Below are 13,104 nucleotides of genomic sequence, written 5' to 3' on the forward strand. Positions count from 1 at the left end.
ACCTTGTGACCTCTCCAGAGGCCATATTTTTCAATGGATCTTCATGAAAATTGGTCAGAATTTTTATCTTGATAATATCTAGGTCAAGTTCAGAAGTAGGTCACATGAGCTCAAAAACTAGGTCACTATGTCAAATAATAAAAAAAACGACGTCATACTCAGTTCATGTGGGGGCAGGTGAGCGATTCAGGACCATCATGGTCCTCTTGTTACCTGTTACCTACTTTCACATTATTTTCTTAAGCTACAGCCTCCAAATTTGAAGCACATGCAAAGTTCTGTCTACCGAAATGAACTTTGACCTTGAAATTGATCTAGAGACCTGCTTTCACATCTTTCAAATTTGGACCACATACACATTGTTTTGTACCAAAATGAAATTTGACCTTGATTTTGACCTTGAGCTAGTCTTGAAACTTGGAACCTTCAAAAATTGCTTAGTGGATGGCGCCAAGATCACTCTGTAATCTCTTGTTAGGTTAATAGGTTAAAGGTCAAGGTCAGATTAAACCAGAATGGTAGAACTTTTGTTTACAGTGAGCATATAATTTCTGTTCCTTGTGCAATTACTGAATGCATCAAGGGGGGCATTTCGTGTTCGACGAGCTCTTGTTTGCAGAGTTCTACTATAAGTGTATTCACAAGGCATGATAGTGTGTGAATTTATGACTTAAAGGAATATGAATTCACAGCTCTTGTACCTAACCTTTACACACCTACTCTGGTTATACCCTCACATTTATGTGGCGGGCATATAATGATGCTGCTGTCCTTACATCATATGTACATTTGGTATTTATGTTGGTACTTCCACCTGTACGCCCTAAAATCTTGTGTGTCCAACTCCACCCACACTACCAGCCTGATTTCCTTTAAACTTACACAAATGAATAAGCTTGATGTACTGAAATACTGTGTTTTATCAGTGACATATAATCCATACCACTCACTGCATATATATATATACTCAGCGTCACTGAAAAGTTACCACCTAATATATAGCTCTTTACTATTTTATACAATATCGACGTCACTTTTTCATGGCCTGTGCGCGCTCTATTACTCATAGACCCTGTCTGATCATGTCTCCTAACCCATTTCATGACTGTCAGGTGAGAACAGCACATACGACGTGCAATTTCGCGACATGAAATTTCGTCGTCAACCATGCCAATGGCCTGATGGCGTTGATCTTGCCTTAAACGTGGCATTCTTAGCAAGGATATTCTAGGTTTTTTTAACGTATTCCTTTTAGTCTGTCGACTAACTTTCAAGTGCGATGAATGATTTGCGATAGAAAATTCGTACATGTCGACATTGCTGGAAAAGGTCATTTTGCACGTGCAGCCCATGCCTCAAATGGAGTTAATCGAATTCGACAAATCTTTACACCAGTGACATTTCAGCTGCGTCAAAGATGTAGTCGTGCTATGCATTTAACACAGTTGAATGCGATTTTTAAAATACAAGGGCCATTAGGGTGGTAACTTTTCAGTGATGCTGAGTATATATATATATAGCTTTGTTGCTCCACTTGTACAGTGAGTATGAATTTTAAATTATTTCCATAAATTAGGATAAAAGATGTAGCTGCAGTTTGTTTTTAGCTCACCTGTGCAATGCTCAGTGAGTTTTTGTGATCGCTTGATGTCCAGCGTACGTTGTCTGTCTGTCAACATTTAGCTTGTATATGCGATAGAGGCTGTATTTTTCAACTGATCTTCATGAAATTTTGTCAAAATGATAACCTTGATGAAATCTAGATCAGGTTTGAAAATGGGTCATCTGGGGTCAAAAACTAGGTCACTAGTTCAAATAAAAGAAAACCCTTGTGTATGCAACAGAGGCTGTATTTTTAGCTCTGTATTGCTCAGGTGAATTATTGTGTTCGCTCTATGCTCTGCGTCCGTCTGTCTATCGTCTGTCAGCATTTAGCTTGTGGATGTGATAGAGGCTGTATTTTTCAATTGATCTTCATGGTCAGAATAATTGCCTTGATGAAATCTAAGTTGAGTTCCAATATGGGTCATCTGGGGTCAAAAACTGGGTCACTAGTTCAAATCAAAGGAAAACCTTATGTTTGCGGTACAGGCTGTATTTTTCAATTGATCTTCATGACATTTTGTCAGAATGATTGCCTTGATGTAATCTAGGTAAACTTCGAATATGGGTCGTCTTGGGTGAAAAATTAGGTCCCTAGGTCAATTGGAAGAAAAACATTTTGTATGCGATAGAGGCTGTATTTTTCTATTGATCTTTGTGAAATTTGTTCAGAATGAGAACCTTGATGAAATCTAGGTCGTGTTTGAATATGGGTCATCTGGGATTAAAAAGTAGGTCACTAGGTCAAATCAAAGAAAAAACCTTGTGTATGCGGTACAGGCTGTATTTTTCAGTTGATTTTCATGAAATTTGGTCAGAATAATTGCCTTGATAAAATCTAGGTTGAGTTCGAATATGGGTCATCTTGGGTCAAAAATTTGGTCACCTAGGTCAAATGGAAGAAAAACATTTTGTATGCAATAGAGGCTGTGTTTTTTAATTGATCTTCATGAAATTTGGTCAGAATGATTGCCTTGATTTAATCTAGGTCAGTTTCAAATAAGGGCTATCTGGGGTTAAAAAGTAGGTCGCTAGTTCAAATCAAAGAAAAACCTTGCGTATGCAATAGAGGCTTATTTTTCAGTTGATTTCGTGAAATTTGGTCAGAATGATTGCCTTTACAAAATCCAGGTCAAGTTTGAATATGGGTCATCTGGGGTCATAAAGTAGGTCACTTGGTCATATAAGAAAATACTTGTTTAAACTCAAGAGACCACATTTTTGGTCCAATCCTAATGAAAATTGGCCAGAATATTTGTTTCCATGAAATCACTAGGTCAAACATGTCTATGCTGTTATGATTTGTTTCTTAGGTGAGCAACCTATGGCCATCTTGTCCCTCTTGTCAGTTGATCTTCATGAATTTTGGTCAGAATGATTGGTTTGATGAAATCTAGGTCAAGTTCCAATATGGATTATGTTGCATCAAAAACTAGGTCACTAGATCATATTGAAGAAAAAGTTTGTGTATGCAATAGGGACTGCATATTACACCAAATCTTTATGAAATTTGATCATAATGTTTGTCTGGATGAAATCTAGTTCAGGTTTGAATGTGGATTATCTGGGGTCAAAAACTAGATCAGCAGGTCAAATTAAAGAAAAACCTTGGGTAGGCAATAAGGGCAGCATTTTACACTGAATATTCATAGAATTTAGTTAGAAAGATTGCCTTGATGAAAACTAGGAGGAGATCGAATATTGGGTTATCTGGGATCAAAAACTGGGTCACTAGGTCTAATCAAAGAAAAACCTTGTGTATGCGATAGAGGCTGGTTTTTTTTCAACTGATCTTCATGGAATTTTGTCAGAATGATTACTTTGATGAAATCTAGGTCAAGTTCGAAAATGTGTCATCTGGGGTCAAAAACTAGGTCACTAGGTAAATAAAAAAAACCTTGTGTATGCGATAGAGGCTGTATTTTTCAATTGATCTTCATGAAATTTGGTCAGAATGATTACCTTGATAAAATCTAGGTAGAGTTTGATTATGGGTCATATTGGGTCAAAAACTAGGTCACTAGGTCAAATAAAAAAAACCTTGTTTATTTACATGATGGTAATCACTTACAGTTGCTTAAGAGATCTTAAAATTATGATCACTTGAATTGATATTTTTTGATATACTGTGAAATCATTTAAATTCGCTGGCATGAAATTTCGCGCAAACGTGAGGAAGGACTGTTTCGCGCGGGCTTTAAATCGAGCATTTTCAATTTTAGCAATGAAAAATATAATAAAAGATAATAATAGCGCGGTCTTAAATTCGCGCATCGGTCCTAGCGCGAAATATGCGAAAATTCGTCCTACGCGAATAAAAATGATTTCACAGTATATAGTCAGCTTGCTTGTTTTATTGTTTCTTTAATTTTGCAACTTAATCAAACTGTCACAACAAAATGCTGTTGTATACCAACTCAGCCTCCAGCTTTAATTTAATTATGCCCTCATCCTTGGGTCCATATTTATGTAAACTTTAAAATTTTGCACATTTGATCAGAACTAAAATTATTATCATGAGTGTTAATTGAATAGCTTCTTCAGTGTGATTACTGAGGTATTTTTGTTGAATACATAAAATATGTTCTAAATCATTTTTAGCTCGACTATACAAAGTATAAGGAGAGCTATCCTACTCGCCCCCGGCATCGGCGTCTTTCCGCGTCCCCACCTTGGTTATAGTTTTCTTACACTTTCTCTTTTTTCAGCTTATCTCTGTAATTACTTGATGGATTTGATTCAAACTTGAAATACTTATTCCTCATCATCATCCACATCATCTGGCATAAGGGCCATAGCTCTGAGACCAATATTTCATGAATTATCCCCCCTTTTCACTTAGATTTTCAGGTTAAAGTTTTGATGCACTTTCACTCTATCTCTGTTATTACTGAATGGATTTGATTCAAACTTAAAATAGTTGTTCAACATCATCACCCACATCATATGACACAAGGTGCATAACTCTGGCACCATTTTTTCATGAATTAGTCCCCCTTTTTAGCTCACCTGAGCAATGCTCAGGTGAGTTTTTCTGATCGCTCGATGTCCGGCGTCCGTCGTCCGTCATCTGTCGTCTGGCGTCTGTCGTCTGTCTGTCAACATTTAGCTTGTGTATGCGATAGAGGCTGTATTTTTCAATTAATCTTCATGAATATTAGTCAGAATGATAACCTTGATGAAATCTAGGCCGAGTTCGAAAATGGGTCATCTCGGGTCAAAAACTAGGTCACTAGGTCAAATCAAAGAAAAACCTTGTGTATGCGATAGAGGCTGTATTTTTCAATTAATCTTCATGAATATTGGTCAGAATGATAACCTTGATGAAATCTAGGCCGAGTTCGATAATGGGTCATCTCGGGTCAAAAACTAGGTCACTAGGTCAAATCAAAGAAAAACCTTGTGTATGCGATAGAGGCTGTATTTTTCAATTAATCTTCATGAATATTGGTCAGAATGATAACCTTGATGAAATCTAGGCCGAGTTCGAAAATGGGTCATCTCGGGTCAAAAACTAGGTCACTAGGTCAAATCAAAGAAAAACCTTGTGTATGCGATAGAGGCTGTATTTTTCAATTGATCTTCATGAATATTGGTCAGAATGATTGCCTTGATGAAATCTAGGCCGAGTTCGAAAATGGGTCATCTCGGGTCAAAAACTAGGTCACTAGGTCAAATCAAAGAAAAACCTTGTGTATGCGATAGAGGCTGTATTTTTCAATTAATCTTCATGAATATTGGTCAGAATGATTACCTTGATGAAATCTAGGCCGAGTTCGAAAATGGGTCATCTCGGGTCAAAAACTAGGTCACTAGGTCAAATCAAAGAAAAACCTTGTGTATGCGATAGAGGCTGTATTTTTCAATTGATCTTCATGAATATTGGTCAGAATGATTGCCTTGATGAAATCTAGGCCGAGTTCGAAAATGGGTCATCTCGGGTTAAAAACTAGGTCACTAGGTCAAATCAAAGAAAAACCTTGTGTATGCGATAGAGGCTGTCTTTTTCAATTGATCTTCATGAATATTGGTCAGAATGATTGCCTTGATGAAATCTAAGCCGAGTTCGAAAATGGGTCATCTCGGATCAAAAACTAGGTCACTAGGTCAAATCAAAGAAAAACCTTGTGTATGCAATAGAGGCGGTATTTTTCAATTGATCTTCATGAATTTTGGTCAGGATGATTACCTTGATGAAATCTAGGCCGAGTTCGAAAATGGGTCATCTGGGATAAAAAACTAGGTCACTAGGTCAAATCGAAGAAAAACCTTGTGTATGCGATAGAGGCTGTATTTTTCAATTGATCTTCATGAAATTTGGTCAGAGTGATTGCCTTGATGAAATCTAGGTCGAGTTTGAATATGGGTCATCTCGGATCAAAAACTAGGTCACTAGGTCAAATTAAAGAAAAATCTTGTGTATGCGATAGAGACTGCTTTTTTCAATTGATTTTTATGAAATTTGGTCAGGATGATTGCCTTAATGAAATCTAGGTCGAATTTGAATAGGAGTTATCTGAGGTCAAAAACTAGGTCACTTGGTCAAATCAAAGAAAAAACTTGTGTATGTGATAGAGGCTGTATTTTTCAATTGATCTTCATGAATTTTGGTCAGAATGATTGCCTTGATAAAATCTAGGTAGAGTTTGAACATGGGTCATCTAGGGTCAAAAACTAGGTCATATCTAAGAAAATGCTTGTTTTATCGCAAGAGACCAATTTTTTGGTCCAATCTTAATGAAAATTGGTCAGAATATTTGTTTCCATGAAATCACTAGGTCAAACATGTTTTACACTGTTATGGTGTGTTTCTTAGGTGAGAGACCTAGGGCCATCTTGGCCCTCTTGTTTCTTAGAATTTCAGGTTAAAGTTTTGGTGCACTTTCACTCTACCTCTGTTATTACTGAATGGATTTGATTCAAACTTAAAATAGTTGTTCAGCATCATTACCCACATCATATGACACAAGATGCCTAACTCTGGCACAATTTTTCATGAATTATTCCCCTTTTTACTTAGAATTTCAGGTTAAAGTTTTGGTGCACTTTCACTCTATTTCTGTTATTTCTGAATGGATCTGATTCAAACTTAAAAAATTGATCAACATTATTACCCTTATCATATGACACAATGTGCATAACTCTGGGACCAATTTTTCATGAAATATTTCCCCTTTTTACTTAGAATTTTAGGTTAAAGTTTTGATGCACTTTCACTCTGTCTTTGTTATTACTGAATGGATTTGATTTAAACTTAAAATAGTTGTTCAACATCATCACCCACACCATATGACACAAGGTGCATATCTCTGGCACCAATATTTAATGAATAATGCCCCGTTTTGCTTAGGATATACTTATACAGTGTTTTGATACATTTTATCTTTACCTCTCTTATTACTTAAAGTTGATATTTTGACATAGACTCAGGCTATTGTGCAATATCTTATCCACAATTGGAGTCATTAAACACTCCAGTGACTAGCATCGAAATAGTCGAGCGCGCTGTCTCCTGTGACAGCTCTTGTTATCCCCCGCCGATGAAATCGGGAGGGGGGTATTGAAATGGTGTTGTCCATCCGTCAGTCCGTCAGTGTGTGCGTGCATCCGTCAGCAGCCATTTCTCAGTAACTAGCTGGTAGAATTTCATGGAACTTGAAATAAACATGAACCAACATACTGCGATGATGCCCGTCAAGTTTTTTTTTTGGATTGGTCAATTTCCCTTAGAGTTATTGCCCTTGATTTAATGAAAAATGTCTGTCCACAGCCATTTCACAGTAACTATCAGGTAGAATTTCATAAAACTTGACGTAAACATGCACCAGCATACTGTGATGATGCCCGTCAAATTTTTTATCAAATTGGTCAATCTCCCTTAGAGTTATTGCCCTTGATTTAATGAAAAATCTACATCTGCAGCCATTTCTCAGTAATAAGCTGGTAGAATTTCATGAAACTTGAAATAAATATGAACCAACATACTTCGATGATGCCAGTCTTTTTTTTTTCAATTGGTCAATTTTCCTTAGAGTTATTGACCTTTAATTGTTTAAAAATCTACAGATTTGTACATAACAAACTAACCCATTGGTAGAATTTCATTAAACTTCTTCCATTCTTTTCCATGAACATCTAGTATAAACATGTGAAGTTTTGTATGCATACCTGGTCACCACCTTGCCTTGGTCACACACCCTCCCACTCTCACCCCTCCCCCCCCCCCCCCCCCCAAAAAAAAAAAAAAAAAAAAAATTTTATTGTTTTGTTTTTCAAACCTTCCATGAATATTTATTAGCATGCAGAATTGTACCATTCCCCCACCTAACTCTCCACTCGATCTTGCTCACCACCCCGATCATGCGTCCCCATTCCCCACGCAGTTGGTTTTTTTTTTCATTTTTCATTTTCCATCAATATTTATAATCAACAGGTGAAATTTTGTACCCTCACCCGGTCACCACCACTGCCCCCCTCTCTGCTGCCCCACAAAAAAAAAGAATTATTTTCTGTTAAAATGATTTTGACTAATGAAATTATTTGCTTCTTAGTAACATCCTAAACTTTTTGCCAGAAATATTTTTTTGCCATTCCTCACCTCAAGCCCTTTCGGCGGGGGATACCAATTCATCGAATTTGCTTGTTGCTTTTTGTTGAGCCCGCTTGCAGAAGCGAAAACCATAACATAATTTGTCCGGACCATAACTTTGACATGCATGGAGCAATCTCATTTATATTTGGCATGAATAATAACCTCAGTGAGACGGAGTGTCATAAGCAAACTGCAGGTTCCTATCTCAAAGGTCAAGGCCACACTTGGAGGTCAAAGATTAAATTCAATAACGGCTTTGTCTGGAGCATTTCTTCTTCATGCATGGAGGGATTTTGATGTAACTTGGCACAAATGTTCACAACCATGTGATGTCAAGGTCAAGGTCACACTTAGATGTCAAAGGTCAGATACAAGAATGACTTTGTCAGGAGCATTTCTTTTTCATGCATGGAGAGATTTTGATGTAACTTGGCACAGTTGTTCACCATTATGAGACGGAATGTCATGTGCAAGAACCTAGAATTACTTCGCTTTGTTGTTACTATAAATAACTTATCTTGTAACATTTTTATTAGTGATCGTAGGGAAAAAGCAAGACCACTTTTCTGTAGTACAATATGCATGTTACATCCAATTTTGAGGTGTATTTTGACCTATCTTATTGGTAAGGATTTTTGTGTGGACTTATATATTTTTTAAAGATTTACTTCCCTTCGTTGTTACTATAAATAACTTATATTGTAACTTTTTGCAATCATTAGCTCATCTGATTTTTTGAAAAAAAATGATGAGTTATTGTCATCACTTGAGCGGTTGTCGGCGTCGGCGTCGGCGTCGGTGTCGGCGTCGGCGTCGGCGTCGGCGTTGCCTGGTTAAGTTTTATGTTTAGGTCAGCTTTTCTCCTAAACTATCAAAGCTATTGCTTTGAAACTTGGAATACTTGTTCACCATCATAAGCTGACCCTGTATAGCAAGAAACATAACTCCATCTTGCTTTTTGCAAGATTTATGGCCCCTTTTGTACTTAGAAAATATCAGATTTCTTGGTTAAGTTTTATGTTTAGGTCAACTTTTCTCCTAAACTATCAAAGCTATTGCTTTGAAACTTGGAATACTTGTTTACCATCATAAGCAGACCCTGTACAGCAAGAAACATAACTCCATCTTGCTTTTTGCAAGAATTATTGCCCCTTTTGGACTTAGAAAATCAGTTTTCTTGGTTAAGTTTTATGTTTAGGTCAGCTTTTATCCTAAACTATCAAAGCTTTTGCTTTAAAACTTGCAACACTTGTTCACCATCATAAGCTGACCCTGTACATCAAGAAACATAACTCCATCCTGCATTTTGCAAGATTTATGGCCCCTTTTGGACTTAGAAAATATCAGATTTCATGGTTAAGTTTTATGTTTAGGTGAACTTTTTCTCTTAAACTATCAAAGCTATTGCTTTGAAACTTGCAACACTTGTTCACCATCATAAGCTGACCTTGTACAGCAAGCAACATAACTCCATCCTGCTTTTTGCAAGAATTATTGCCCCTTTTGGACTTAGAAAATCATTTTCTTGGTTGAGTATTATGTTTAAGTATACTTTTCTCATAAACTATCAAAGCTATTGCTTTAAAACTTGCAACACTTGTTCACCATCATAAGTGGACACTGTACATCAAGAAACATAACTCTATCCTGCTTTTTGCAAGAATGATGGCCCTTTTAAGACTTAGAAAATCATGGGTAGGACAATATTTCTATTATACAAAAAAAATCAGATGAGCATCAGCACCCGCAAGGCGGTGCTCTTGTTTTTTATTTGACATAAATGTTTGCCTCAATCAGAGAGGGTGTCATGTGCAACTCCAAGTTGACAGCTGGTGGGCTCGACATGTTGCCCGTGGGCATCTAGTTTAAGCAGCCAAGATGATGAGAAATTGACATACATGTCTATGGTCAAATTATAATGAACAGATCAAAAGACAATGATTGTTTATCTGAAATGAAGCTTGGGCTGGATATGAAAACTGAACAAAGCTTGTGGTTCAGCATTGTTGGGTTTTCTCATAATAAATTACGCATTAACATCATGCTTGTAAATAGTAAAGCTGCATTCTGAAATTTTCTCTTGAGTAAATGCTGTACTACAATGGCTTTCATCACAAAGAAATTTTGTCATGCATAAATAGCTACTATATACTTGTGTTCCATGTATGTATAATAATAGCTTATAACCATTGCAGAACCCACTTTGAATGTGATCGTCAGACTTGGTTCCCTACATGAAGTTAAGGTAAGTTATGTTGGAAACTAAAAAAAATGATGTGACTTTGTTAGCTCATCTGAGCCAATGGTTAGTATAGGTAGATGATCCATTGTCCCTCGTCCATCTATAGTCTGTTTTAACAATTTTACTTAAACACGTTCGCCTCTGAAACTACTGGTTAGAATTAGCATCCTGGCAAGGTCCCCTCGCAAGTTTGTTTAACATGGGGCCCCTTGCCCCTTTAAAGGTGCTACTAGAGCTAAAAGTAGAAAAATCTTTAAACCACATATTCTCATGAAACAATTTAATGGATGAATCTTCATCAAACTTGATCTGTAACATCATTATAAGGTCCTGTCTCAAGTTCGTTCAAATAAGAGGGCTTAGCCCCTTTTAGGGAGCCACTAGAACTAAAAGTAAAAAATATGCATACATTTAAATAAACTCTTATCAAGAACAGCCTGATAGATGTTCATCAAACTTGGTCTGTAGTATCAGTGTAAGGTTGTTCAAATGGAGGCAGTTTGCCTCTTTTAGGGGCTACTAGAGCTAAAATAGAAATACCTTTTAACAGCTTCTTCTCACGAACCAATTTATAGATCTTCATTAAACTTGGTTTGTAGCAACAGTGTAAGGTCTTTTCTCAATTTTGTTCAAACAAAGCCACTTGTTAATACCTTTAAATGACTTCTCAACATGAAGCACTTGATTGTTCATCTTTAAACTATGTCTGTAGAATCGTTGTAAGGTCCATTCTCAAGTGGAGGGCACTTTGTTTTAGGGCCACTTAAGATTCTTCTAATTAATTGCATGATGAATCTTCATCAAACTTGATCTGTTGTGTTGTTGTAAGGTCCTCTCTCATTTTTTTTAAAATTTAGGTTATTAGCCCCTTTTAGGGGCTGCTAGAGCTAAAAATAGAAATACACATCTCATGAACTGTTTGATGGATCTTCAGCAAACCAGATCTGTAGCATCATTGTAAGGTCTTCTGCCAAATTTGTTCAAATAGGGACACTTGGCCCTTTTTAGAGGCCACTAGTGCAAAAAATTGAAAAAAACTTTAAACAACTCCTTATCATGAACCGCTTTATGTGTCTTCTTCAAACATTAGTAGCATCATTATAAGGTCCTTTCTCAAGTTTTTAGCTCACCTGAGCACAAAGTGCTCATGGTGAGGTAAATAATTGAGATCAGGCTGTGTCCGTCGTCTGTGTGGATGTGCGTCAAGTCGTTCGTCGTCAACATTTGTGTTTAAATGACACCTCCTCCAAAAGCGCTGAATGGATTTTGATGAAACTTGGCCATTATGTTCCTTGGGTGGTCCTCTACCAAAGTTGTTCAAACGGTTCCGCTTGGTTGCACATAGGTGCTGCCAGAGCTAAAAACTGAAAAAAACTTCAAACAAAATCTTCTTGTAAATGGGTGGTCCGATTTTGAAATAATTTCACACAAATGGTCCTTATGTGACCCTCTACCAAGATTTTTCAAATTACACATGTATACTGATTCGTCAAAAAACATTGCTGCTAGAGGGTGTGGCCACTTTTCCCTATATGTATACAGTGGAACCTTTAAAAATCTTCTTGTATCTTCTTGTATGAAACTGGCCCCATGTGGTTCTGGGACGATCGTGTATGAAAAGAATTAGAACCACTGCCTTACCCTTGCATGATCGTAAGTGGCGACCAATAGGGTCTTAACACTTGGTTTTGCCGTAACACTGTGATTTCAGCAGGTATGCAAATTTTGATACCATACCCCATGTTTTTATTTTGATGTAAATAAGATATGAAACCAAAATTTGTAGTGTTTGGTGCCATATAACCTATACTGTGTTGGTGCGCCGTAAAACCCAAATAAAATAAAATAAATTGTATGAAACTGCTTGCCCGATTTTAGAATAATTTTACACAAATGGTCCTTGTGTGACCCTCTACCAAGATTGTTTAAATTATTTTGATTCATCAAAAAACATGGTCATGAGAGGGTGTGGTCACTTTTCCCTATATGTATATAGTGGAAACTTTAAAAATCATCTTGTGTAAAATTGCTGGCCTGATTTTAAAATAATTTTACACAAATGGTCCTTGTGTGATCCTCTACCAAGGTTGTTCAAAATATTTTGATTTGTCTAAAAACATGGCCGCCAGAGGGCGTGGTCACTTTTCCCTATATGTATATAGTAGAAACTTAAAAATATTTTTTGTGTGAAACTGCTGGCCCAATTCAAAATAATTTTGCACAAATGGTTTTTGTGTGACCCTCTACCAAGATTGTTCAAATTATTCCGATTTGTCAAAAAAACATTGCTGCCAGGGGGCGTGGTCATTTTTCTTCTCTGAATCAATAAGAGCTAGAGCCTTGATATTTGGCATGTGATATCAGATTTGTAATGTCTACCATAATTGTTCAAATTATTGCCCTAGGTTCAAAAGTGTGTGTGACATGTATATAATATAGGCTAACATAGAGGAAACCTAACTCTGTACTTATACAAATACACTTGAAGCCTTGTACACAGGCGAGCGCTTTAGGGTCAATGACCCTCTTGTTTAATCCCCTGCCATGAGTGGTGTGGGGTTATAGGAATGGTCTCCATCCGTCCATCCTTATATAACATTTTGTGCCCGCTCTGTAACTCCTTAACCCTTTGAAGGATTTTCTTAAAACTTGGGTCAAATGATCACCT

General features: G+C 36.9%; 1 protein-coding gene across 1 annotated transcript in view; it reads left to right on the forward strand.

The window, feature by feature from the left end:
* LOC128554359 (uncharacterized) overlaps positions 1 to 13,104 on the forward strand; it is a gene marked incomplete at its 3' end in the record, with an annotated part of 34,105 nt that overhangs the window by 7,205 nt on the left and 13,796 nt on the right. The window contains 1 exon segment of the mRNA XM_053535642.1: positions 10,390 to 10,439. Coding sequence (XP_053391617.1) covers positions 10,390 to 10,439 — 50 coding nt within the window.

The sequence above is a fragment of the Mercenaria mercenaria genome, unplaced genomic scaffold (assembly GCF_021730395.1).
Source record: "Mercenaria mercenaria strain notata unplaced genomic scaffold, MADL_Memer_1 contig_4967, whole genome shotgun sequence".
Classification (NCBI taxonomy): Eukaryota; Metazoa; Mollusca; class Bivalvia; order Venerida; family Veneridae; genus Mercenaria; species Mercenaria mercenaria.